The sequence below is a fragment of the Danio rerio genome, chromosome 17 (assembly GCF_052040795.2).
Source record: "Danio rerio strain M-AB ecotype USA chromosome 17, GRCz13ab, whole genome shotgun sequence".
In the NCBI taxonomy this organism is placed as follows: Eukaryota; Metazoa; Chordata; class Actinopteri; order Cypriniformes; family Danionidae; genus Danio; species Danio rerio.
In genome coordinates, this window is record NC_141037.1 from 14,152,508 (window position 1) to 14,179,501 (window position 26,994).

The 26,994-nt window shown below is 33.7% G+C and overlaps 3 protein-coding genes across 3 annotated transcripts in view; 1 reads left to right on the forward strand and 2 right to left on the reverse strand.

The window, feature by feature from the left end:
• The window catches only part of prorp (protein only RNase P catalytic subunit), a 38,536-nt gene extending 35,832 nt beyond the window's left edge, over nucleotides 1–2,704 (reverse strand). The window contains exons 1-4 of the mRNA XM_087290157.1: nucleotides 2,609–2,704; nucleotides 1,315–1,734; nucleotides 452–499; nucleotides 236–368 (exon numbers count right to left, since the gene is read on the reverse strand). Coding sequence (XP_087146283.1) covers nucleotides 236–368; nucleotides 452–499; nucleotides 1,315–1,694 — 561 coding nt within the window. The 5' untranslated portion in view covers nucleotides 1,695–1,734; nucleotides 2,609–2,704. The remainder of the gene's footprint in view (nucleotides 1–235; nucleotides 369–451; nucleotides 500–1,314; nucleotides 1,735–2,608) is intronic.
• Nucleotides 2,705–2,726: 22 nt separating this feature from the next.
• Nucleotides 2,727–15,091, forward strand: ppp2r3c (protein phosphatase 2, regulatory subunit B'', gamma). The gene is given in 13 exon segments (NM_200131.1): nucleotides 2,727–2,902; nucleotides 7,031–7,158; nucleotides 7,481–7,585; nucleotides 8,490–8,602; nucleotides 8,754–8,851; nucleotides 8,963–9,033; nucleotides 9,191–9,323; nucleotides 9,660–9,715; nucleotides 9,933–10,008; nucleotides 10,566–10,702; nucleotides 12,296–12,433; nucleotides 14,548–14,607; nucleotides 14,704–15,091. Coding segments are annotated over 13 exon segments (1,374 nt in total). The 5' UTR covers nucleotides 2,727–2,835; the 3' UTR covers nucleotides 14,896–15,091.
• Nucleotides 14,948–22,069, reverse strand: fam177a1a (family with sequence similarity 177 member A1a). The gene is made up of 5 exons (NM_001105707.1): nucleotides 21,956–22,069; nucleotides 18,701–18,883; nucleotides 18,551–18,617; nucleotides 18,373–18,470; nucleotides 14,948–16,237 (listed from the first exon to the last, which is right to left on the reverse strand). Exons 1-5 carry the CDS (start codon nucleotides 22,022–22,024, stop codon nucleotides 16,037–16,039), a joined length of 618 nt encoding a protein of 205 aa, NP_001099177.1. The 5' UTR covers nucleotides 22,025–22,069; the 3' UTR covers nucleotides 14,948–16,036.
• Between the last annotated feature and the right edge of the window lie 4,925 nt (nucleotides 22,070–26,994).

Below are 26,994 nucleotides of genomic sequence, written 5' to 3' on the forward strand. Positions count from 1 at the left end.
TTTATTTTTATTTCAGCTTTTCCGTTAATTCCATTTAATAATTGAATTGAAGATTAATTTTAATGTTTAAACGTTTTTTTTTAAGCGTTTAGGCATGTTTTTTCAAATTTATTAATTTACTTTTTTTGTAAAAAAATGTTTAAGAGTGATAATAAAACTGGCTTAACTCTTATTAACTCCATCAAGAAGAAATTAACTCTTAGAAAGGAAGTAAATCATTAAGTAACAGACAGACCTCTGGGTTGGTTTTGTTGAAGACGTCGCCTCCTTCGATCACTTTCTCCATCACGTCGTGCTTCAGCTGAGCATACTCTTCCTCAGTCAGCTGAATGGACTCCAGCGAGGCCTTGCAATTCCTACAGTCTCCACTGAAACACAACACACATCCAAACCAATCATCCAATTATAGCTGTCTGTATGATCAGGGTTTTTTATTAAAACTCATTAGTACCTGGGGGTGACAGATGAAAACTTTCCTCTCCATTTTTGATCTGGCAAACTGTACAGATTAAAAATAAAACAAATCATGAAAATACACATATAATAAGCATTTACACAGTTATGAAAAACCACTAGAAAATCAAGTCCATTGTAATCAAAAATTACAATGTTTATTTTGCTGGTGTACATTAGTTTGCATTTGGTATTTTTTAGGTGATCAATTTGTCTGTGCAAGTCATTCATTCATTCATTCATTCATTCATTTTCCTTCAGCTTAGTCTCCATTTCAGAGGTCGCCACAGCAGAATGAACTTTCAACTATTTCGGCACATGTTTTATGCAGTGGAAGCCTTTCCAGCCTTCGCAACCCCAGCACTGGGAAACATCCATACACACTCATTCACTCACATACACTACGGCCAATTTAGTTTATTCAATTCACCTATAGCGCATGTCTTTGGGACTGTGGGGGAAACGGAGCACTCAGAGGAAAACCACACGAACACGGGGAGAACATGCAAACTCCACACAGAAATGCCAACTGACCCAGCCGGGGCTCGAACCAGCAACCTTCTTGCTGTGAGGCGATCATGCTACCCACAGTGCCACCCTAAATGACTGATTTTATTTTATTTTATTTTTTTTAACATTTTTGCATTTATGAGGGAAAAGCTTCATTATGGATGTGTCAGATGTAAAATTTGCACTTATAGTACTTTGGTAAATCAAATAAAATTATTTGAAAACACTAATATAGGCATTTTTGAGTATATATACAGTACTTTAAAATACAAAACATACACACACACACACAAAAAAAAAGGTTTTGCTATTCTGGGGAAAACAAACATATGCATGGAATTGCTCACTTACCTCTCAAACCAAGCTTTGATGGTTTCCATCAGTGGTTCCTCTGGGTAGATCTGATTATCTCTCATATATGAAAGAACATCAAATAGTTTATCCTCATGTCCTCGCTGAGTGATCCCGCTCTGAAACAGGCACTGCCAGGTGTCCTGACCCGGCACCAGACCCAGTTCCAGAAGCTCATCATAAAGCTTCCAGCTGGTCTCAGAGTCACCATGCAGCACCGCTCCAGCAATAACATCTCCATAATTACGAGGAGACGGCAGAAGGGCCTTTTTCATATCCTGCAGCATGGAAATCGCCTCCTTCCAACGATCAGTTTGACTGAACCCTTTAATAAACAGTGCTGATGCTCCGAGGTCCAGAGACTTGAAGCAGGATCTCATAATGTCATAAGCGTCAAACACCTCAGAGTGATGCCCGGCCCTGACACAGATAGTGAGATACCTCAAAAGAATTTCATAAGACAGAGTACCCTTGTCTTGGACCACATAGGACAGGAGAGATTTGGCGATGTTGACATCTACATTGGCCCTGACCAGATTTTCCATCATCACCTTCTCAAAGAGCTCAGGCCTGGAGAAATCCTTTTTGAGATTTGTCCATTCTGATGGGGTCAGAGGACGATCAGGAAGGACCATATTTGGAGAATCTCTGACTCTCACAGGTGTATCATCATCTTCTGTATCCAAGCCTGACTTATGTTTTAAAAATTTGGCTCTTTTTCTGGCCGCCCCGGCACTGAATACTGAATGAGGGAATGCGGGTCTCGTTCTAGGAGTGAAGCCTTTTTCATTTGGTGATTGTGCTTGCTTGTCTCTTTTAGTGGTGTAATATCTTGTGTGTGGATTTATGATCAATCTGACAGCATTTGTGATGTTATGTGGAGGTGAATCAGGCCTAAAATACAAGGGGTTGACAACCCATGTGCAGAGATGCTTCATGCAGGTCCTTGATTTTGACATAACTACAAATCCCATTTTCCTTACAATAATGTATTTTAACTAACGTTAATTTAGATGTAATTTATGTAAACTTTCCACCACAAATAAGTGCGCAGGATTAAATAATTGATGTATGCTCTTTCAAAGCCTATTTTCTTGTTAAGTAATCATGTGTATATACATAAAAATTAGAGAAATACAAAATATTTAGCAATCTAAGAGCGAATAAAATGTTCTTCTGTACTTAAAGCATCGTATTGAGCTACTCGCCGCACATATATCGCATATTTTCCATTAAACTCACATTTGATGATAGAGTAGTTGGTAATTTTAGACAACAAAATATCCAAACTTACAGTATTCGGTCAAAGTCATTTGTTTCTAAACAGAAAGCAAGTACATTCGAGGTGAGCAGCCATTCACGCTCCACGGTGCGGTCGCGCTTTAATGACGTCACTCGCGCGACTGCATGTCAGAGATGTAAACAGTCGATCGACCAGGCTCTGTTTAAACTTAGTAATATTTGTTAAACAGTGGCGTGTATACACAATTTAAAACATATTATGATCGAGTGTATTTAAGAATGGCAAACGACATAACCGCACATTGGAAAGATTTACTGCGAAAAAGACTCGCCTCTTTGAAACCTGGTAAGATGATTGTTCGCTAATCAACAACTTTAGAGATTTATAGCGAGATCAAATGTGTGTAATGTATGCAAATAATATAACCTTTATAGGCGTAAATAGGAATCCCTTACTTAATTAAATACATCAAGAAGGATTTAGAGTGAAAATAAGCCGTGTTTTACTATAGCAACACTAAATTTGCTGACAGATTTAGTAAAACATTGTAATGTAAGCTATACGAAATACTCGTTAATATACTTTATTTTAATTTTCAGCTGTTTATTAGATTCATATAATGGTATAGTTTGTTGTATTGAAACCATAGTTACCCAACCCGTGTTGGATAGTTTTTGTTACCAGACAGGAAACCAGTTAGGAAATTTTATTTTAATTAAATTTAGCATAATTAAAAACTTTAATTAAGAGTTTTGGATTAATAAAGAAAATAAGTAAATTCTATCTTAAAATTAAGTAAGATTAAAGTAAACAATCAAGCATTTTATTAATATAAACAAACACAAACTACTATAAACAAACAAATAAATAAATAAATAAATACATATGGGTAGTGTAATATTTGTAATATTTTAAACATTCGGTAACACCTTAGGGATCAATTCTCACCATTAACTAGTTGCTTATTAGCATGCATGTTATTGAGATATTGGTTGCTTATTAGTACTTATAAAACAAATGTTTTGTATGATCTTATTCTACATTCCTAATCCTACCCAATACCTAAACTACCTTAATAACTATTAATAAGGAGTAAATTAGGAGTTTATCAAAGCAAATGCCAAAATGGTTTGCTAAAAGCGATAACTGAACCTTAAAATAAAGTGTGACCAAACATTATTTTCAAGAATAACAAAGTATATCGCAATGTATAGCGCAGAATAACAAAATATCACAATGTCAAATTTTTCCAAAATCAGCCAAAAGATTTACCCAACCCATGTCGGATAGTTTTTGTTGTGCAAAACCAGTTAAGAAATGAGATTTTAGTGTTTAATTTGTTTAAATGTAGCATTATAAAATAGAATGAATACTTGATTAATAATGATAATCAGTGAATTATATAATCAAATTAAATCAGATTAAAACAATTAATCAATCATTTTATTACTATAAATACGCACAAACAACTATAAACAAACAAAATAATAAAATTGGGTGATGCTATATTTTCAATGATTATAAACAAATGAATACAAAAATATGCTTCTCATAAATAACTCAAAATGTAATAAAAGCAAACAAAATGAGAAATAACACTTTGATTAGGTAAATAAATGTGTAAATATAAATAAATGATGTGAATTAGGGCTGCACAATACATCGTTTCAGCATTAATATCACAGTGTGCATCCGCAATAGTCACGTCGCATATAAATGCATTGTTGAGTTGTTGAGTTATGTTGAGTTTTCTTTGCTTTGTTGCATTTATCAATGCTTGTAGTTTGTTTAATACATTTTATGCATGACTCACTCACTCCCCCAGCAGAATCATCCCAGTCAATCAAAATGAATACATTCGGTAACATTTTAGGGACCAATTCTCACTATTAACTAGTTGCTTATTAGCATGCATGTTATTGAGGTACTGGCTGCTTATTAGTACTTATAAAGCAAATGTTCTGTATGATCATATTCTACATCCCTAACCCAATACCTAAACTTTCTTATATCTTTTAACTTGATATCTATTAATAAGGACAAAGTTATGAGTTTATTAAAGCAAAGGTCATATTTAATGCTTTGCTAATGTCAAGAATTAAAGCTTTAAAAAAAGTGTGATTATAAATTCTTTCCAAATAGTGCTGTTTAATCATTTGGTGAAAATTTATAGATACAGTATATTACAATACAATATCATAATGTCAGATTTTTCCAATATCGTGCAGCCCTAATGTGAATTAATCAAATTGTCAATTAATTTTTCAGATGCATATGGTATTATTTAATACAGGATAAATTGGCCCTTTATAAAATATACTATGATCAAATTTGTGGCAAATTAAATTAAACTTACATCATAATCTATTTACAGTATTATTTAATAATAAATTTAAACTGTATGATTTGATTGCCATAAGTAAAATTGTAGTTAGTGTTGTATTTTATCCTGTATAGATTAACATGCCCTGAATAGACTGCAATGAGTCCTAAATGTGGCTGCGAGGCTTCTGTCAAGGACTTGCAAGCATGAACACATATTCACAGGTCTTTCCTCTCTTGACTGACAATTTGTTAGGTCACAGATTTTTTTTTTTTTTTTCAAATATTTATTTATTGGATTTTTTATGACTGTTAAAAAACAAAAATAAAACAAAAATACATTAACAGTACAAATAGAAAAAAAGTATATAACAATACAAAAATTGTTTAAAAGAATAAAAATAAACCAAACTATAACCCTCATATTGTGCAACACACAGCATATGATGTGCATAAACCAGGGGTCACCAACCTTTTTGAAACTGAGAGCTACTTTTTGGGTACCAATTATTGTGAAGGGCTACCAGTTTGATACACACTTTCTTAAATACCAATTTTTCTCAATTAACTTTTAATTATATGTTGTTATTATTATTGATTAATGATATTCATCTATGTGAAGAGACAGATCATGTTAATGATTTCTCACAATAGTTCTCAACAATGATTTAACATGGTAAGAAACAGAAATATCAATATGCAACACTTTATTTGTCTGAAATAGTTTTAGTTTTTTTATATATACACCTTAATGTCATTAACAAATTTTACACCAGTGCAGGTGTGATTTAAAAAGAATAGCTTCAAAAAATGCTAGATTCAGCTTACTGGTATGTGGTGCGATGGTGAGCTATTTTTAGAACAGGCCTGTGGGCAACACATGTAATCCTCTTGGGCTACCTGTTGCCCGTGGGCACCATGTTGGTGACCCCTGTCATAAACAATATATGATGTGCATTCATTTTTCAAATTGAGCATATAAACAGGTCGGAGGTTGACAACATGGTGTATTAAGTAACATAAACAGTGATAATAAAATAAATAAAAGAAAAGAAAAAATTAAAAGCGAGAGATAAGGGAAAATATATTATAACTAAATAGGCTGGGGGTTGGCACGTTCTCCAAACGTGTGGTTTTATACAGATTGATTTTAAATTATTCATTTCATAAATCATTAAATGGTCTGGCACCATCTTATTTAACAGCTCTCCTACATGTATATAATCCTTGTAGGTCACTAATGTCATCTGATCAGTTTATTCTTACTGTGTCAAGAGGTTTGTCTTGTTATATTGTTATGTACAGTTGAAGTCAGAATTATTAGCCCCCTTTTGATTTTTTTTTCTATTTTAAATATTTCCCAAATTTTGTTTAACAGAGCAAGGAAATTTTCACAGTATGTCTGATAATATTTTTTTCTTCTGGAAAAAGTCTTATTTGTTTTATTTCAGCTAGAATAAAAGCAGTTTTAAATTTTTTTAAAAACTATTTTTGGGACAAAATTATTAGCCCCTTTAAGCTAATTTTTTTTCGATAGTCTACAGATCAAACCATCGTTATAGAATAACTTGCCTAATTACCCTAACCTGCCTAGTTTACCTTATTAACCTAGTTAAGCCTTTAAATGTCACTTTAAGCTGTATAAAAGTGTCTTGAAAAATATCAAGTAAAATATTATTTACTGTCATCATGGCAAAGATAAAATAAATCAGTTATTAGAAATAGGTTTTTAAAACTATTATGCTTAGAAATGTGCTGAAACAATCTTCCCTACATTAAACAGAAATTGGGGGAAAAAATAAACAGGGGCACTAATAATTCTGACTTCAACTGTATGTGCTGTAGGACTTATTTTAATAAGTATTGATTGTGTTCAGCACTTTGGGCAACGTTGTGTTGTAAAAAGTGAGCTATATAAACTGACTAACTAACAAACTAACTTACTAACTAAATAACAACATGAATTATGGAATTACTTGAAAATGTATTGCATAGTAGAAATTCATCCATAGGTTTTCTCAGGTTTACAAACAGTTTACTTCGAATAGTAGATAAAAATGTTGTGCTTATCATTTAATTTAGTATAGAGGAGGTTGGTACTGCGTGAGTAATTGTAATGTGTGGGTTCATATCTATCCTTGTATTGAACAGATGGCCGAACAGAGGAGGAGAAGAAAGCAGAGGAATCTGAATTGTTCAGCAAGTATTACACTGAATGGAAAGGGGGTGAAAAAGGAGAAGATGATTCATTTAAACACATCCCACGCTTCTACTACAGGGTGGGTTGATCATGGTCTGATCAGTAATAATAATACAGCGCTGTGAGTGGTGGTGGAATATTATATTAAAACCAGAATGTTACAATTACTGTACGTCCATGTGTCATAATCTGACCTATTGATGACACAGATAAACCTAGCTCTAGTCTTTGAATATAATCGTCTGAGGAACATTTTTATTTTATGTTATTTATTATTATTATTACAGATTATAACTAAGATATAGTTTGAATAAAGCAAAAAAAAGATTACAATGAAAATATGAATGAATAAAAACAGTAAATTATAATATTAATTGTGACTGTTCAATATTTCTCATCAGCTTCCTGCAGAAGATGAAGTCTTAATGCAGAAACTCAGGGAAGAATCGAGGGCAGTGTTTCTCCAGAGGAAAAGCAGAGAACTACTGGACAATGAAGAGTTACAAGTGAGAGCACATGTTATTTGGCTGGTGCCCCAAAGAAAACATTCTGCATTGACTTTATTAAATGTGTTTGCTTTTTATTTGATTTTAGTATTCATTATTATTTATTTTTTATATTTGTATTGTTTTAATATTATTATTTTGTTTTATTTTATTATGCATATTGTTTATTATTATTTCCTTTACTATTTGTACTGTTTATTATTATTTTTTAAATTTATTATTATTTATTTATTATTTTTGATGTTTTATTACTTTTTTGTTTTATTTTATTATATTATTTATTAGTATTTACTATATAATTTTATTGTTTTATTATTATTTGTTTTATTTTACTATGTATATTATTTATTATTATTTACTTATATTTTTATATTTTGTTGTTGTTTTATTTTAATATTATTTATGTTATTTATTATTATAATTTTTTATATTATTATTTTATTTTATTATTTTTTTATTTATCTTATTTATTATTGTTTATTTTATTATTGTTTATTGTTTTATTATTATGTTTGTTGTTTTATTATTATTATTATTTATTGTATTATTTAAAAAAATTGTTGTAGTTTTATTTGTATTATTTATTATTTTTATTGTTTTATTTTGTTGTTGTTGTTTTATTTTATAATTTATTTTATAGTAAAACAATAAAAATAATATTAAAAATAAAACTATGAAATAATAATAAAATAAAACAACAACAAAATAAAACAATAAAAATAATAATAAAAATAAAATTATATTTCTTTTTCTTTCTTTTATTTGTTTATTTTATTTTTAACATGACAATTACAACTATGGTTGGTCTTTTAGACTAAAACTGAAATAAATAAAAAAAATCACCTAAACAAACAAACAAACAAAATGGCCACATCATTACCTGTATTTATTTATTTTTGTACAGAATCTTTGGTTTCTTCTTGATAAACATCAAGTCCCACCCACGACCGGTGATGAGGCCATGATCAGTTATGAGAGTTTCCTAAAGGTTGGAGAAAAAGCAGGCACCAAATGCAAGTGAGTGCGTCATAGAGAAGATTACAGTCTCAGTTTCACATGAAACCATGAGCTGATACCTATATTCTAATTAATAGTCTATCTAATAGTATAATTCACAAGTGAGCAATGCCTCATGACTACCTAAAATATTTGTTTTACAATCATTCAGGCTGTTCTTCACCGCCAGAGTTTACGCCAAACTCCTTCATAATGATCCATATGGGAGGATATCAATTATGCAGTTCTTCAACTATGTCATGAGGAAAGGTAGTTATACAATTTGCGCTGAAATTAAATTTAATTATGAGTACTTAATTGACCCTGAACATAGTAACACAGATGAATCACATGTGGATCTGCATGTTTTTCCTCTGGTAGTATGGCTGCACCAGACAAGGATTGGTTTGAGTCTCTATGATGTAGCCGGTCAGGGTTATCTGCGTGAGTCTGTGAGTAATCTAATAATATAATAATTATTATATATATATATATATATATATATATATATATATATATATATATATATATATATATATATATATATATATATATATATATATATATATATATATATATTGTATTCATTTATTTATTTATTTTCTGCAGGATTTGGAGAACTACATCCTAGAATTAATTCCTACACTCCCTCAACTGGATGGCCTGGAGAAATCCTTCTACTCGTTTTATGTTTGCACTGCCGTCCGCAAGTTCTTCTTCTTCCTTGATCCTCTGCACACTGGTAATTCTCCCGTGGTCATGCTGTTTTTGTATATTTAATCCAGATGTTGCCTTTTCATTTAAATCACAGCACCTGCAGAAACTATTGGGCATAAGAACCTGCAGAAACCATTCAGTGTGATGTTATTCTGTCATCCAGTGTCTTTCTTTAATCATTCAGTGTCCTGTTAATAAATGTATGACCACTTGTATTTAGATATATACACTTACAAATGTTTGCTTGTATTGTAACCAGTAGGCCATTGTTTATTTATTTAGTTCCCCGTTTTTTGTGTTGTTCTATCTATTTATATTTTCATGAATAGAATCATTGTAATGTTTTGTCCTCAATCTGCAGGCAAAATCAAAATTCAGGACATCTTGGCTTGCAGTTTCTTGGATGACCTACTTGAGGTAGAGCGCAGATTCTCACTTATTATCAACAATTAAAAGTCTGTCTGTCTGTCTGTCTGTCTGTCTATCAGAAAAAAATAACAAAGTGGTCATCATAGGAAATACAATATTAAATCACTGTACATTTGATGCACTTTTTCATACTATTTGAAATGGCACTCTACATTTTTTCCAATACTTTTTTGAATGAAACTAATAATTTTTTATAAATATTTAGCTTCGAGACGAAGAGCTGTCAAAGGAGAGTCAGGAGTCCAACTGGTTCTCCGCACCTTCTGCTCTTCGAGTTTATGGTAGGCATCAAAAATGAAAATTCTCTGATCGTTTCCTCACCCTTCACTTGTCACAAACCTGCTTTGGTTTCTTTCTTCTCTTTAATGCAAAAAGAAGATGTTTTGAAAAATGGTGAAAACCAGAAGCCATTGATTTACATTTTTTTTACGTATTATGTGTGTCAGTGACTACCGGTTTCAATTGAGGGTAATTACTTTAAACTTCTAATAACAGATTTCACTATAGCAATATTGTACTAGATATTAATTAAGATATTAGTATTCAGCTTAAAAGGAAATTTAAAGGCATAACTAGGTTAACTAGGCAGGTTAGGGTAATTAGGCAAGTCATTGTATAGTGATGGTTTGTTCTGTAGACTATGGAGAAATTTTATTCTTATTTATGCTTTTATTCTAGCCGAAATAATCCAAATAAGACTTTTTTCAAAAGAAAAAAAATAACAGGAAATACTATAAAAACTTTCTTGCTCTGTTAAACATCATTAGGCTAATAAGTTTGACTTCAACTGTACATTTGTTAAATCTCATATGTTAATCATCATATTTCCGGTATACAGGTCAATATCTCAACCTGGATAAGGACCATAATGGGATGCTCAGTAAGGAAGAGCTGTCTCGCTATGGCACTGGAACACTAACCAGTGTTTTTCTCGACCGCGTCTACCAGGAATGCTTGACCTATGATGGTGAAATGGTATGAATAAATCATGAATTTGCATCACACAAAGTATTAGATACATATAATACTCACCATAAATGAGCACACAGATCTTTCTTTTAAATATATGTTTTCTATAGGATGCTTTACAATAATATATTTGTGCATATACACTAGATTGGTTAGCATCAAAACCGGATCAAATATGAAAAATACTTAAGATCACAGTCCAAAAATTAATATGTTAGGGGAAAACATAAAATACAATTTTAATAAACAGGGAACAAGTTAAGAGAAACTTACAAAAATATAAAATTTTGTAATTTTTTTTTGCAGTCACTTGAATTAATTTAAATGTATTAATGTTTCTTACTAATCCTAAAGAATTTCCTTGACCAATTTGTAATGGATATTTTAACGGATATCACTCTTCAATAAAACTGTTTTGTTAAAATCCCCCAAAATGAAAGGCTATTTTACTGAAAGATTGATAATAATATTCATTTCGAACAAAGGGTGTACTCATTATATGTACAGTATACATTTATGCTGAGCACTGTACATATATACACTGTTCTCCTCTAAAAATAAGGGGATTGGTCGAAAATGGACAAAAGAAACAGGTGTAAACCCTTATCAACTTACAATCTGATTGGCCAAAATGCATTGCAGACAAGGCCTAATTGAACAGCGCTCCAACATATGGTGCAGTAATGCATTAGGAGCCTTGTAGATGTATTACATGTTACTGAAGGTAGTGTTTAGATAAAAAAAACAAATAATGTGAAATATTATTCTATTTTTAGAAATAAATATTCTAAAATTTATCTCTGCGATGACCTTTTTCTGCAGCCATTACACTAGTCTTCATTGTCATGATATTTCAGAAATGATCTAATATGCTTACATGGTCTTCAAGAAATGTTTATTATTATTATTATATATTATTATGATGAAAATATTGATGCTTATTTGTTTATTTTCTTTGTCAAAATCATGATTAATGTCTCAATAAAGAGCAATAGTCAACTTCATTCATTGTCCTTTGGCTTAGTCCCTGATTTATCAGAGGTCGCCACAGCAGAATGAACCGCCAACTATTCCAGCATATGTTTTAAGCAGTGCATGCCATTCCAGCTGCAACCCAGTATTGGGAAACACCGATTACATTCACACACACACACACACACACACACACACACACTAAGGCCAATTCACCTATAGCGCATGTCTTTTTATTGTGGGGGAAACCGGAGTACCCGGAGTAAACCCATGCCAACACGGTGAGAACATGCAAACTCCACACAGAAATGGGCAGTTGGGACTTAAACCAGCAACCTTTTTGCTGTGAGGTGACAGTGCTAACCACTGAGCCACCATGCTGCCGCAATAGTCGACATATAACTTTATAAAAATACAGTATGTTCATGTTACAACATAACTGTAATATAAGATACTAGTCGAGTCAAATGCACCCCCATAAACGTTTACCACTAAACATATGCACATAATTTTCTTGTGCACGTGTAGATTCATACATAATATCCATTAACGTTTTTATTATCTGAAAATACCTGTATTTAACAACAATATTAAAATATATATGTTCTTTCCAATGCCTCCATTCAGGACTATAAGACCTATCTGGACTTTGTGCTGGCTCTAGAGAATAGGAAAGAGCCTGCAGCCCTCCAGTACATCTTCAAACTCCTGGATATGGAGAACAAAGGCTATCTCAATGTGTTTGCCCTCAACTACTTCTTCAGAGTAAGGACTTTTTATATTTAAATCCAGCAAAAGATTATATATTATAATATGTACAGCTGAAGACATAATTATTAACCCTCATGTGAATGTTTAATTCTGTTTCAAATATTTCCTAAGGGCTGTTTAATAGATTTATAACACACTTTTAAATATATGGAGTTAACTGGTTAACAAAAGTTTGGCAGCAAGACCATGCCTCACCTTGCCTCCTTAACAAATCACCTACTTCCTAAAACTTATTTAAGGCAAACCAGCCCTCAAGCACTGTTCTTCCTCTTCTCTCGAATCCAACCTCCCTCTATTTCTTTGCTTCCCATTAACAATCCTCATAACCCTCTCTTCCCTCCTAGATTGTATCAAGGGGGGTCCTAATCACTCTACCTAAATATTACAGAGACGGTACCCCCACTCTGAGTCTCTGGGCATCATTGTAGGATGCCCGATCAACCTACCTACCTGTTCACTATTTATTCTCTTAATTCCATTCCCCTTCATCCATACATCCCTACAATATCTAGCCCAAAGTGTGGGGTGGTCCATGCTGGTGAAAGTAGTTTTAATGACTAATTTCTTTTGTCTTTGACATGATGACAGTACATAATATTTTATTAGATATTTTAAAGAAGAAAACTGGAAGTTTTTAGCTGTAGACAATTTATTAAATATTAATTATTTAAGCTCAACAGCGCAAAAGATAATAGTAATCCAAGTTAGACCAATATTGCTGCGATGTTACTGGACAAACAGAAAAGCTGACAGTCTATCGTATAAATATCTGATCTTTAGTTATTTTAGTTTTCTTCCCTTACAAGTACAAGTGGACAGTTTCATGGCATGTGCTTGTATTTATTTATTTTTTTATGAGGTTTTTACTTTTGTTTGCACTTGAACAGTGAATTGTTATGTCCATGTCTGGCACAGAACATCATTTAAATTAAATATTGATCATAAGTAGTAGTAAAACTTTATTGTCCTTGACAGGAAATTTGTTATGAGCATCACCATATTGCTGCACACATTCCATAAAAACAAACAATAAAAACAATACAGAATACAGAAGTTACAATCAGGGGCACCTGCAGGATTTTATTGAAAGGTACACACATATCCAGCACCACCCCACCTCATCATCCCTTATTCTTATTTCAATCTCAAAACACACTGATGCTTGCTGTCAAAGGCTACATTATTTAGGGCATTGTCGCCAAGTGAAACCTAGAAAATGAAAGCACATCATTGTATCTTATTCCTAATATATTTTTTGTTGGTCGGTTTGTCTACTGGATAAACAAGAATAACGAGTAACATCTGAGGTGAAGTGCTTCAAAGTCTCAAACTCTTTTGAAAGGGTGAGAGAACTCAGAAACTCTTTGTTAGACTGAAGATGTCTGCTCATTTGTGCCAGTCTGTCAGATAAAATTGTTTAAAACACGTTGAAAGGTAGCTGTTCCGTGGGAGGAGGCTGGGCCTGGAGTTCCCCCGGCTCAGGTGCTGATGAGATTGCGGTCTCATGAGCAATATTTGTGTCATTAGTTTTAGGCCTTTTGGCAAATGTCTTGATTAAGTTTAGCTGTTTTAAAAAGAGTTCACTCATTTTGAACCTTTTAAACAATTGCTATCCGACTTGTAATTTTTAGTGCGTAAAAAAACTGCCAGCAAACTAAAGCCAATAGATTTCTTTATGTATCTCCCACCATGCAAGTACATGCACACTTTAAAACACACAAACGCACACCTTATTTATTCCTATTCGTTCTTACTTTGTCAATATATCTTAGTGTATACTGATTAATAATCAATTTAAATTGTAAAAAATAAATAAATAAAAAAGCTGCATTAATTCGCACCCTCTCATGGTAGGTACGCACTGCGTACAGCTGCAGGCACCATTGGTTACAATAATTATAATGCTAATTAAGATAAACACTTGTTAAATAAATCCACTGAAACAGGTACAAATGATTTCTTATATCAGTTCAACCTACTAGTTATCTATCATTTCCTTGCTCTGATAAACATCACTTGAGAAATAGTTGATAAATAGCTAACATTTAATAACTCTATTAGCTCTAAGCAGAAACTAACCGATTTATCTCTCTCTATATATATATCAGGCCATTCAGGAACAAATGAAAATTCATGGTCAAGAGCCAGTTTCCTTCCAAGATGTTAAGGTAAATGACCTTCTGTGCATTGCCAATTATCAGCAAGTCATTTTATTGGAGGTTGCTAAATAACCACCTTCATGTATTTTGGTTTCTGGCTTACAGGATGAAATCTTTGATATGGTGAAACCCAAAGATCCATATAAGATCACTTTGCAGGATCTGGTCAACAGTGGTCAGGGTGACACCGTCTCTAGTATCCTCATCGACCTCAATGGGTTCTGGACTTACGAGAACAGAGAGGTTCTGGTGGCCAACGACACCGACAGCAATGCTGCAGATTTAGACGACACATGACATCACAAATGCAATAGTCAAGCCACTCAGAAAAACACACCGAATTCCAGAGTTGTATGCTGAATTGTTTATTAAGTAATATTATGTACAAAAACAACCTGTATTTTTCTTTCACCTACATTATAGAAAGGTAGGTGCATTTTCACCTACATAATACAAAATTATTGTACACAAATAAATTAAACAGTCTCCAAAATGAAATGTTTTCGTTTGTGTAACAGGGGTAGACTCAAATCTAATGAGTAAAGCACATTCACAGCAAAAATAATGAAATAATGCGTTCACATAACAACAATATATGGTTAAAAAAATAAGCCTAGAATATTTCCTTTCTGATCATTGAACACTACATTATCAGTAACAGAAATGTTTTGAGGGGACCTATCATGCTCATTTTTCACAAGATGTAAAAGAAGTCTCTATATGTCCCTAGAGCAGGGGTGCCCAAAAATGTGCTGTTTTGGTGACTGTTGCTTTAAATTCAAATGAGATTGTGCTCTTTTTAAAAGAGGGCGGAGCTACAAATGCTTATGCTTTAGCATAGTGGCAGATTTAAAACAGCTAAGGATGGCTGCTTCTCCCTCAAGGCTGTTTATGCTAATGAGGGAGAGATTATCACTAATGGGAGGGGCTTTGCCCTTCGGACATGTACAAAGCGAGAATGTCAATCAAAGTGTTTCTAAAGACTGTTTATATCAAGTGTGATAAGAAAAAAATTGAATTTTGTCCATACGAAGTTATATATATATTTACAGACTGTTGCTACACCACTGTGTTTAAACCCCTTACAAAAGTGATTTTTACATAATAGGTCCCCTTTAAGACTAATCTGACAGCATCTTTATCTAGATTGATTGACAAGAGTCATGCATTTGTTGTAGTGTTAGCAGGCTTTTTAGGTGTTTACAATTATTCAAACGTACAGCGAATTGTTGTAGTGACTAAGAGAGGTTTTTATGTATGGCTTCATAAAACGATCATTCAAATAGATCTGCGTTCAAAAGCAGAGCCATTGTCAGCTATGTATATACGACAGGTTACCTTCATGTTCAACTTCATGAGATTCGTCCCACAAAAAAGAAATCTAGCATGCCTTTAGTCTACAGTAAATATGGTGGAAGCATGAAACACGCTCAGGATTTTAGGAGGGAATTGGTGCAGGCACTTTCGCGGCATCAGGGCTGGCATGGGATTCCTGCTCCAGCTCAAAGGTCACGTTCACAAAAGACGCAGTGGCTTCTGGTTGCTCCGTCTTTGGTTGTTGGTTCTCCTGATTGTGCTGCTCATCAAAACGTCGCTCTGCTTCTTCAGAGAGGCGGTTCTCCTCTTCTTCTTCATCCTCCTGCAGATTACACATTTTTAGGGTTCTCACAAGGCCAAAGCCTCATGTAGTATTTGCACTGATATCGCAGTGTGTGCATCTGCAATAGTCACAATCAAGGATCTGCAATGTTGACTTGGGAGTATACGTAGCTGACCAGGAGCCACAGATCATACCATTAGATTTGTGGAGTCATTTTTATTTTGATGGAGAAAAGTTGGTAACACTTTACAATAAGATTGTGTTAAAGCATTTACTAACATGAACAAACAATGAACAGTGCATTTATTACAGTATTTGTTCATGTTAGCTGATGAAAATACACAGTTCATGTTAACTCAAAGTGTATAACCTAATGTTAGCAAGCATGAATTTGGATGTTAATAATGCATTAGTAAATGTTGAACTGCAATTAATAAATGCTGTACAAGTATTGTTTATTATTAGCTGATGTTAGTAAATACATTAACTAATGAAACCTTATTGTAACATGTAACCAAAAGGTTTATCATTTGCATGTGTCTTTAGGGTCTGTGACTGTATGAGGATATCAAGAGAGTTCAAAGCATTCAGGCACAAGAAATTGTACCGTTTGTAACTTTCATTTTATTGAATTATTTATAGGATGAAGACTATGCAGTGCTATTTTACATTTGATTATTCAATTAATGTACCAGAATTCTTACCAAATTGAGCTATTTAAGGCATCTGGTAAAACTGTATTCATATCACAGTGTATCAGAAAAAACAAAATATCACAATGTAAGATTTTTGTGCAACCATATTAGTAACTGCTCATGTGTCAAAGATGATAAATATTTTTAAAGAGCCCCTATTTTGCATTATAAAGGGTCATATTTTGGTTTTGGGGGTCTCAAACAACAGACTAATATGCATGCAAGGTCAAAAATAATATACATTTTTTACCTAATTATCCCAATGACTCCTATATGATTCGTTCAGCTATTAATTTGTTCCCAAACCCCTCCTTAGCACAAAGCTAAACTGCGCTGATTGGGCCGATGGCCGATGTCTGTTGTGATTGGTCGACTGAGTTCAGCGCGAGATGAAGAGAAAGGACCACTGAGGCTATAAAGTAGCACACGGAGTATGTGAGAGCCCAATGCAGGAATGCATTGAAGTAATGCAGTTTCTTGCCAGTTTAAAAATTCGTTTACATTGGTAAGGAAGAAGCACGCTTCGTGTTTTTAATTTGGTTTTGGATGCAATATGTGAATAGCCCCATGAAGGTTTAACCTGAGAGATACAGTACAAGCACTGATCTATTATGATTACAAGCCGTGCGGGGCGATTACAACTTATAAAACACAAATATATATTTTGCAAACTACACAAAACGATGCAACAATGTTATTTACACTTAACATGTTAGGATCCGGAGGAAGAAGAAACTGATCCATATGAACTGTACCAGTTACTGACAAAGTCCCTGTCAAAGTCTGATAAAGTCCCATACATAATAGTCTCTGCTGCTCCTTCCTCTAATAGTAAACGGCCGACGAGTCCCTGGTTACAGCGCAGGTTATTGTATCAAAAATCAGAAAAATGACTGGAACAAAATGAACTTTAACCCTTTATTCCCTACAGCTGAATCTCCATCTGTAAATGAGCCTCATCTTCGCGTCATGACCAGTCTCGTGATCCACCTCGCTCCGCTAGTGTCTGAAGGGAAAGCGCGTTCACGTTTTACCAGACCTGGAACTACATATTTGGTGATGTACCGTACCGATGTTGACGCGTTCAAGCGAAAGATCCGAACTCATTCGATTCATTTATTTGACTCTGAGTCGACTATTTCGTTAAAGAATAAATAGTTTTAAAAACTGTGCTCTTTCAGATTCAAACCTCAGCTGGATGTTTTCATTCACTTAGTGCTGTATTATACATTACATGGAAGGTCATTTTCAAAAATCCATAATAAGGGCTCAATAGGGGCTCTTTTAATCGATAAAAGAAAAAAAGTATATTACAGTGTCATCTTTGACCCACAGGCTACACGAGTTAAAAATTTATTGTACTTTCACAAAAAAGAATATAAAATATATATTATAAGCTATATTACACTATATACTATATTTTTATATATAATGCACTAATTAGTGAAGGCTGTAGAATAATCCAATTTGTGTACAAACCTCCTTCTTCATCCTGTAGTATTCATCAATTGCATACTGATATTTTGGTGTTGTGATTCCCAGCAATGAGGCCATTTTCTCTCCAAGATAGTCGCAAACTGAAACATATTGGTTTAATTAATGTATTTAGACTATTTATGCAGTAGCAATTGTAACAGACTGGAGAGAGTTTCGTTACCCGAGACGGTCGAGGTCGCCACTCTCCACATTTGAAACCAAAAATATGGACCCCAGGTCAACTTGGACTACAAATCAGAGATATCAACTGTTAATGAGCGCAAGATGAAACTGAGAATGCATTAATATTCACTAATCTGATGCCACTCACCGGATCCACTGTACTTATACTGTTCTTTTTCTCCACTTCTTCTTCCTCCTCCTCTTCATCGGTACTGAATTCCTCCATTGTTTCACCGCTTGCGAAGTAGATTGTTCTGCGAGGAATCTTTGGCTGTTTTTTGCCCAGATCTCCAAGTTCAACATTTTCAAACTCTTTCACCACAGCTGAAGTCTAAACAAGCAGATTATTGTTACTTAGTGGTGACTTTTTTTCAAATTTGTTTTAAGACAAAAACTGTTTTAGTTTTAATATATAGTTTAGTTTTAGTTTAACTTTGGGGCAGCACGGTGACCCAGTGGTTAGCATTGTCGCCCTACAACAAGAAGGTCTCTGGTTGGAGTCCCGACTGGGTCAGTTGCCATTTCTGTGTGGAGTTTGCATGCTTTCACCGTATTCGCGTGGGTTTCCTCCGGGTCCTCCAGATTCCCCCAGTCCAAAGACATGCACTATAGGTGAATTGAAAAAACTAAATTGGCCGTAGTGTAAGTGTGTGAATGTAAGAATATTTAGGTGTTTCCCAGTGCTGTGTTGCAGCTAGAAGCAAGTGGTGCTCGCTGCAGAGCCATTTGGGCGAGCTGAGCTCCAGCAAGGGGGAGCTTGAGCTTGAGCTCCACCTTTTTTGCACTTCTTCTACGAGTGATGTCACTGGGGGTAGGGTTAGGGGTGGGGTTGGTGTACGCATTAAAACAGCTTACAGGAGGAGGAGCGAGAGCTCATGCTCCCCCTCACTGGAGCTCAGCTCTGCTCAAATGGCTCTGCAGCGAGCACCCTCTCGCTAGAAGGGCATCCGCTATGTAAAACATATGCTGGATAAGTTGGCAGTTCATTCCGCTGTGGCGACCCCTGATGAATAAAGGAACTAAGCCAAAGGAAAATTAATGAATGAGTTCAACTTTGATAAAAGGATCTGATCCATTTCAAATGTTGACTACTGCAAGATAGACTACTCCAGATAGACTTATAATTTATATTGTTAAGTTATTGTATAATAGATTGTACTATTTTGTAATTGTAACATTTAGTTGTTCATTCATTCATTTTCTTGTCAGCTTAGTCCCTTTATTAATCCGGGGTCGCCACAGTGGAATGAACCACCAAATTATCCAGCACGTTTTTACGCCCATCCAGCTGCAACCCATCTCTGGGAAACTTCCACACACACTCATACACTACGGACAATTTAGCCTACCCAATTCACCTGTACCACATATATTTGGACTGTGTGAGAAACCAAATTATCGTGCGGATTGATAGATAGTAGGGTAGGGTTGTAGCGATTTGAGACTTTTACGATATGATAATCATCTTAGAAAATATGACGGGATATTTGTGGAGTCATTGTAAAGTATAACCATAACAGAGTGAAACTTTATAATTTGCATGCGTTTTAAAGGCATTTAAAGAAAATTTTAAGTATCCAGGTGCAAAAAAAAGTAAATGTGTAATTTTAATGAGGAGTTGTTTTACTGAATTAATACAATGAAGACTATAGAGTGTTATTTTACTTTTCATTATTCACTTATGTACCTGAATGCTGTTTGACTCTCCAGAAAACCATTAGGCACTGTTTATTTCCCTTTTTTGTTGCTCTGTTGTAATTATTTTTGCTTGCAACTTAGAAAATTACTCCAATCAATCCTAATTGATGATTTCTTTATTCCTGGTGAAGTTATATTCATATTGCAACATGTATTGCAGAAAAAGTCTCCTTTACAAAAATAAATATTTAAATAAAATTTAAAAAGTAAAGCTATACATCTCCCAGTTAAAAAACAACAACTTAAACTATTTAACAGAAAGCAAGGATATATATATATATATATATATATATATATATATATATATATATATATATATATATATATATATATATTTTTTTTTTTTTTTTATGAGGGAAAAAGTGGCATTTTTAAAGATTTATTTTTTTTGGTGAAAAACTGAATAGAATTATTTAATTCTTTAACAGTTCAGTACACATGATTTGTTGAGTCATTGTGAATTTCGACCATAATCTATTAGTGTGTTTTTTTTACACTGATTCTGTAGATTTAGGGAATTTAAGAAAATTTAAACCATTTGAGAACAAAAAAATATAAAGTTTAACAAAGATTAATTGTGCTTAACTATTTATCAAATGAAGACCACACAGTGTTATTTTAGATTTAATAATTGAATTTCTTTACCTTAATATTGTAACATTCCACCTAAAACCATGAAGCAGTTTATTTCGTTTTTATCTGTGCTTTAATTTTTTATTACATTCTTAATATTTATTTTTTGGATATTTTATGCAGATGCACTCCCCTACAAAATCATCCCAATCAATGCAAAATTGTGAATTCTTCCCAAACAGTTACTTAAGTCATATTGGGAAATTATATTCATGTCGCAATATATAATCACAGAACTACAAAGTATTGCAATGTCAGTTTTTTCCGAAATAATGCAGCCCTAATTTTGTGTTTAATAACATATTTATTAAAGTTTTTTTAAACAATATGAATGTTAACGATATGATAATCATATACATTCAAACCGTGATAAACCATGATAGTGGTATACCGTTACAACCCAGACAGACAGACAGACAGATAGATAGATAGATAGATAGATAGATAGATAGATAGATAGATAGATAGATAGATAGATAGATAGATAGATAGATAGATGATAGATAGATAGATAGATAGATAGATTATAAAATTATATAGATGGAAATAAATAGATTTAGTGATTGATATAAGAAAGAAATTTGGAGACTGGTATACCATTTTATATACATTTCAAATATATGGTTATATAAACTGTAAATAAACAAAGTAAAGGAAAACCACTGAGATAAATAAATGATACTTATCATTTACGTTGTTCTTTTTTTCTCAAATACATCATTAATGTATAAATTAGATAGCTGTACAGCTAGATAGACAGACAGATCGATGTGTAATTTATAGTTATTTATACTATAAAACTGTACAGATAGATAAACGTGTAATTTATAACATAACAACACAGCTATAATTTACATTGTTATATTGAAATTAATTTTAAAAACATTAAACAAATTAAAATGTTCTATAAACCTAATGTGATGGTTATAAATAAGCAAAATAACACGTTTCCTTGCTAGACAAAGATGTTACGAACAAGGAAGTAGAGTGACATTTCTCGACTGTGGTCTGTATCAAAATAGAGTACGGTTATGAATAACAAATGACTTATTACTTCTGTAAATGACTTTACCTTCTCTGTGTCCATAGTTTGCCCTAAAGACACGTTCACGTTTGTGAGGTACAGTGACAGTTCAGCCATGTCTTCTTCAGCCTTTTCTGTTGCTTTCTTCGAGCTCTTCCTCCTAGAAACGCCAACCAGGAAGTGACGTCACATGTAAACAATTCCGTAAATAGATCGCTTAGTTTTTAGTAACGTAAAATTCGCGAACACGCTGACAAATTTACAAAACTCGTTGTTATTAATACAAGTTAACACAAACATAAGTTTTATTCGGAGCTGCTCAATAAGAATTTTTGGATTACGTTTTATCTTGCTATTTACGTTTTATTTAGCTATTTATAGCTATTACTACTACAAACAAACAAACAAACAAACAAATAAAAAACAGTTAAACCATAGTGATCATAAATAAAACTTGGTTTTGCTATAATACTCATGGTTTAAAAGGGTAGTTGGTGTAAAATTGTAAATATATAGATGGTAATCTGTCAAAAATGTTTGAAAGTTTTACTTTTTATTGAACAAAAATGCAATGCTTGTCCATTACAATAAATGCTAATAAAACTTCAAAAGCTAGGAGGAGATAAAAACAATATTCATTTATTTTCCTTCGGCTTAGCCCCTTTATCAGGGGTCACCACAAAGGAATGTACTGCCAACTTATCCAGTATATGTTTTACACTGTGGATGCCCATCCAGCTGCAACCCAGAACTGGGAAACATTCATATAAACTCATTCCAACACATACACTATAGCCAATTTAGTTTATTTATGTCACCTATGGCGCATGTCTTTGAACTGTGGAGGAAACCGGAGCACCTGCTGGAAACCCACACCAACACAGGGAGAACATACAAACTCCACACAGAAATGTTAACTCACCCAGCCGGGACTGTACCCAGAGACCTTCTTGCTGTGAGCCGACAGTGCTAACAACTGTTGTTCTGAACAATATTCTGGGGAATGTATTTGGATATACTATCTGAATAGTTACAACATTTTTGAATAGATAGAATATATTATTTATAAATAGATTATATTATAAATAGATATTTATTAGTTGGCTAAACAAATACCCAAATGCCATACTATTCTATTAGTTGGACTGGAGAAGACTTTAAAATTATACTAGGTGGAACAACTGATGAATGGCCACCAGGTTCACTTAAATAATCGTAATCTTAAAAGCTTCATCAATGAATTTTATCTTAGTGATATTTGGAGAAACAAATTTCCACATAATAAAACATGGAGCAATAAAACAGGGTCCAGCCAGCCCAGAATTGATTTCTGTCTAGTGTCTAAGAGCTTAAATAAAGATGATGTAGTAGTTGATATTGCTTCTATTCCACGAACAGATCATAAAACTATATGCATAAATATTAAATTCTCAAAAACAAGCTGTTTTATCAATGGATCTGGAAGTTTTAAAGTTTTACTATAATTAAAGCATGCATTGTTATTTTTTATCAGGGGTACACTGATTTATTTATTACATTTTTGTAGAAGTACAATGATAAAAGTTTATCCAGCTTTTTATAAACTTAATTGTATAGTGAAATATTTATACATCACAACTTTGAGCTCAGTCTATTAAGTTCTATAGGTCTAATGTAATTTGATGTGTAGTTTTAGGCATTATTAAGAAATATTCCCTCTCTTTACAGATCATACTTTTACACCGTTAACCACAGATTTTATCACCAATTTTTTTGACCCTCTTCTTTGTGTTAGACTGCAGTGTTCCTTACACACTTATTTAATTATTGTAATAAGTAATCCTGTTAGCCTCCTAATTAATAAGGAACATTTTTTAAAAAATAAAACGTATAAACATGAGGATTGTATAGTCTTAAAATCTAGATTTTTTGACCTAAGGATGTTTATTGATATTACATATAGGTAAAAATAAAATATACCTTAGCATCATTATGTTATTACAATTTCTTTTCTTTCATCTTTTCTTCTTTCATCCTTTAATTGTGTAAATAATAACAACTCATAAACTATAATAGCCTAATTTATAACTCTGTCAGATTATGCTTGCAAACAAGAGACTCATTTTGTGATTAATCTTTGACAAAGAAGTTTTCACATACAAAATAATTATTATGGCCTTGCCCAGATCAAGTCGAATCATAAAAACAATGGTTGTATTTTGTCTGCAACTCCAGTAAAGCGTGTTTGTATGGTTTTTGTATTGCTTAATAAATGGGGTTGCACCTCCTTTTTCCATGTTCTTTATGCATTTTGTTACACTTGTGACCCTGTAACTCTGAAATGAGAGTATCAGTACTTTCAGGAATTTTGTCCTTTCTTTTACAGAACAGTTGACTGAAAGTTTCTTCAAAATGCAAAAAAAAAAACCTCTTTTGGCTTCCTTAATTTTTTTAAAAAGTGCTGCTTACCATGAATATTTACTGCATTGATTAGAATCAGACTTTTAGAATCACACAATTTTTTTATATTTTATTTAGCCTACCAAAAATATAAAACAGTTTAATTACATTGTAAATGTAGTGATCATGTTTTTTTAGTATTGATTTTCATTTGAAGGACTAGTTTTAACCCTCTCAAGGCAGACGTTGCTAATTTGCAACAGTTAAAACCATTGATTTTGCCTGTTTCTAAAATTTTATTTGAGCCTGAAAGGGTTAAAACTCCATGTTTACTTTAAACCAAAGTTAGTTCCACAACACAATGGTGAACTTGTGGTTAACTACTATAATCCAAATTTTCATGCGTTTATTTGTAGCCTAGTAAACTATGTGAAGTTTATTCATAAACTTATGTTAAGAGGATCCCGTGCCTATGATTGACCACAGCTGGTCCTGCATTAGCATTGCATGTTTCACCAATTGCATGATTCCTAGCTCATTATAAATAACCAGAAGCTGCGTCCCAAATGGCATACTTATGCACTATTCTACGCCATTTTGTAGTATAAATAGTGTAAGTAGTGTGTTCACACTGAAAACTCTAAAAATAATAAGTGCACTTTAATTACCCGAATGATGCACTCATTCAGCTGCTAAAATTAAGTGTGTAATGATGGACACTTCACGCACTCAACGACCGCAGGTTTGCTTACGTAGCGGAAGGGGCGGAGCTATCGGACGCACATGTTGGATAACTTTATTTATTTTGGATGGTGAAAGCAAAATTCTCCTACGAGAGTGATTATAGCGCCTCCCGATGGTGAATGCGGTTATACTCACGGCAGGTTTTATTTGATAATTCTGTTGTTTATTTCATTGAATTGGCGACCGTCAAACGTCATCAGGGAAACTGTTTGAATTTCCGCTAAGTAAAAAAACATTAGTGTGCCATTTGGGACGACACTACATACATATACTATCCTATTGAGTGTGTAAGTGCATAAGTACATATCGCATGAGTGCATAGTGTATAGTGTGCCATTTGGGACGCAGCTAGAGTCTCTTACTTTAGATATTTTTGTCTCGAAGAATCCCTCCCTCCAGCCCTACTCCTCCCCTTTCCCTGATAGGGAGACACGGCAGCCCAGTGATTAGCACTGTTGCCTCACAGCAAGAATGTCACTGGTTCAAATACTTGTCCAGTAGACGTTTCTGCGCTGAGTTTACATGTTCTCCTTATGCACGTGTGGGTTTCCCAAGGGTTCTCCGGTGTGCTCCCACAGTCCAAAGATATGTGACAAAGGTAAATTGACCAAACCAAACTGGCACCATTGATGAGCTTTTATGTCGCAGTCACATTAAAGTTTGTGCGTGCAAAATTTTGTAGTACGGCGCTGTGAGAAGGGGCGGGATTAAACAAGATGATTAGACATTTAAAAAAGCGAGCAATTGGTCGAGAGGGGTCTGGATGCAGACCTGGTGCAGTGCAATCTGAGCTGCATCCAATGCTTTTTAATGGGCTCACCTAACCCCAACCCTAACCCTTCCCTTTACAGTGACGCCACTCGCTCCATTTGAGTACATTATATTTGACATTGCATCGCTGAATGATGCAATCTCAGCTTGCATCATAAAGAGTGCATCCAGATACTATTGTATTGGTCCATATTTTACATTTCTGTTGAGAGAGGTCATGTTTTGATCCTCGATTGATCTCGCGCACTCAAGTGATGTGGTTTTGCAGGTCACAGTTCACCAAGCTTGAAGTCTGCAATGCAGCGAACTGCGAAACTTGTCACAAGAGCTTGCATTTTCGGCCTGACGCATTCACATACGTATGAATGGAAGTCTACAGGGAGAAAAGTGTAGTGTGACCACAGCTTTAATCAGCAATCTCTAATCGCCTTCAACCATTGATAAGTAGGGGAGTTCTCGAGACCTACCTGATTGCAAACTCCCCTCTCACTTTACAAACTGGAGGGAGCCCCGGGCTCGAGGGACAGCATAGCAAACACGCTTTATAATCAATTATCAGCTAAGTGTGAACTCTTGAAGACTAATTTGATTATTTGATTATTTTCAGGTCTCTACAAGTTCTTTACCATATGTCAGTGGTCCTCAAACTGCAGTACGTGTACCACTAGTGGTACGCAGGCTTTCTTCTAGTGGTACACGGAGGAATGAAATATGTCATGTACATGCTACACACATTTCAAAATTTATCAAAATGTATATATATATAATATGCCATATATGACATATAGCCAATGTTTCTGAGGTAATATGCCACGTTTTTTTAACTGTGCAGCTGCTTTACTGGGCCTGCTACTGTATTTCAATACTGCTCATTTTGGTGGTACTCAGAGAGACAATTTTTTCTGAGGTGGTACTTGATGAAAAAAGTTTGAGAACCACTGCTTTATGTGATCCTGGACCACAAAATCTGGCTTATGTTGCATGCATGTGTCAATGGGCCAAAATACACTGTATGGATCAAAATCCTCAATTTTTAATGTATGCCCAGAATTATTAGAATAGTTGTAGACTTATAAATAGTAAATCTACTTCCACAAATATTTAAAAGTTTTTTTTTATTAGTAATGTGCATTTATAAGAATGTAATTTGGACATATGTAAAGGTGATTTATCAATATTTAGATTTTTTTTAT

Coding starts and splice junctions, on each gene's coding strand:
- fam177a1a (NM_001105707.1), bottom strand. CDS start 22,024: ATGGCTGAACTGTCACTGTACCTCACAAACGTGAACGTGTCTTTAGGG. Junction 18,884..21,955: donor AAACTATGGACACAGAGAAG/GTAAAGTCATTT, acceptor CTGCTTGTTTAG/ACTTCAGCTGTGGTGAAAGA. Junction 18,471..18,550: donor GGCGACCTCGACCGTCTCGG/GTAACGAAACTC, acceptor AATATGTTTCAG/TTTGCGACTATCTTGGAGAG.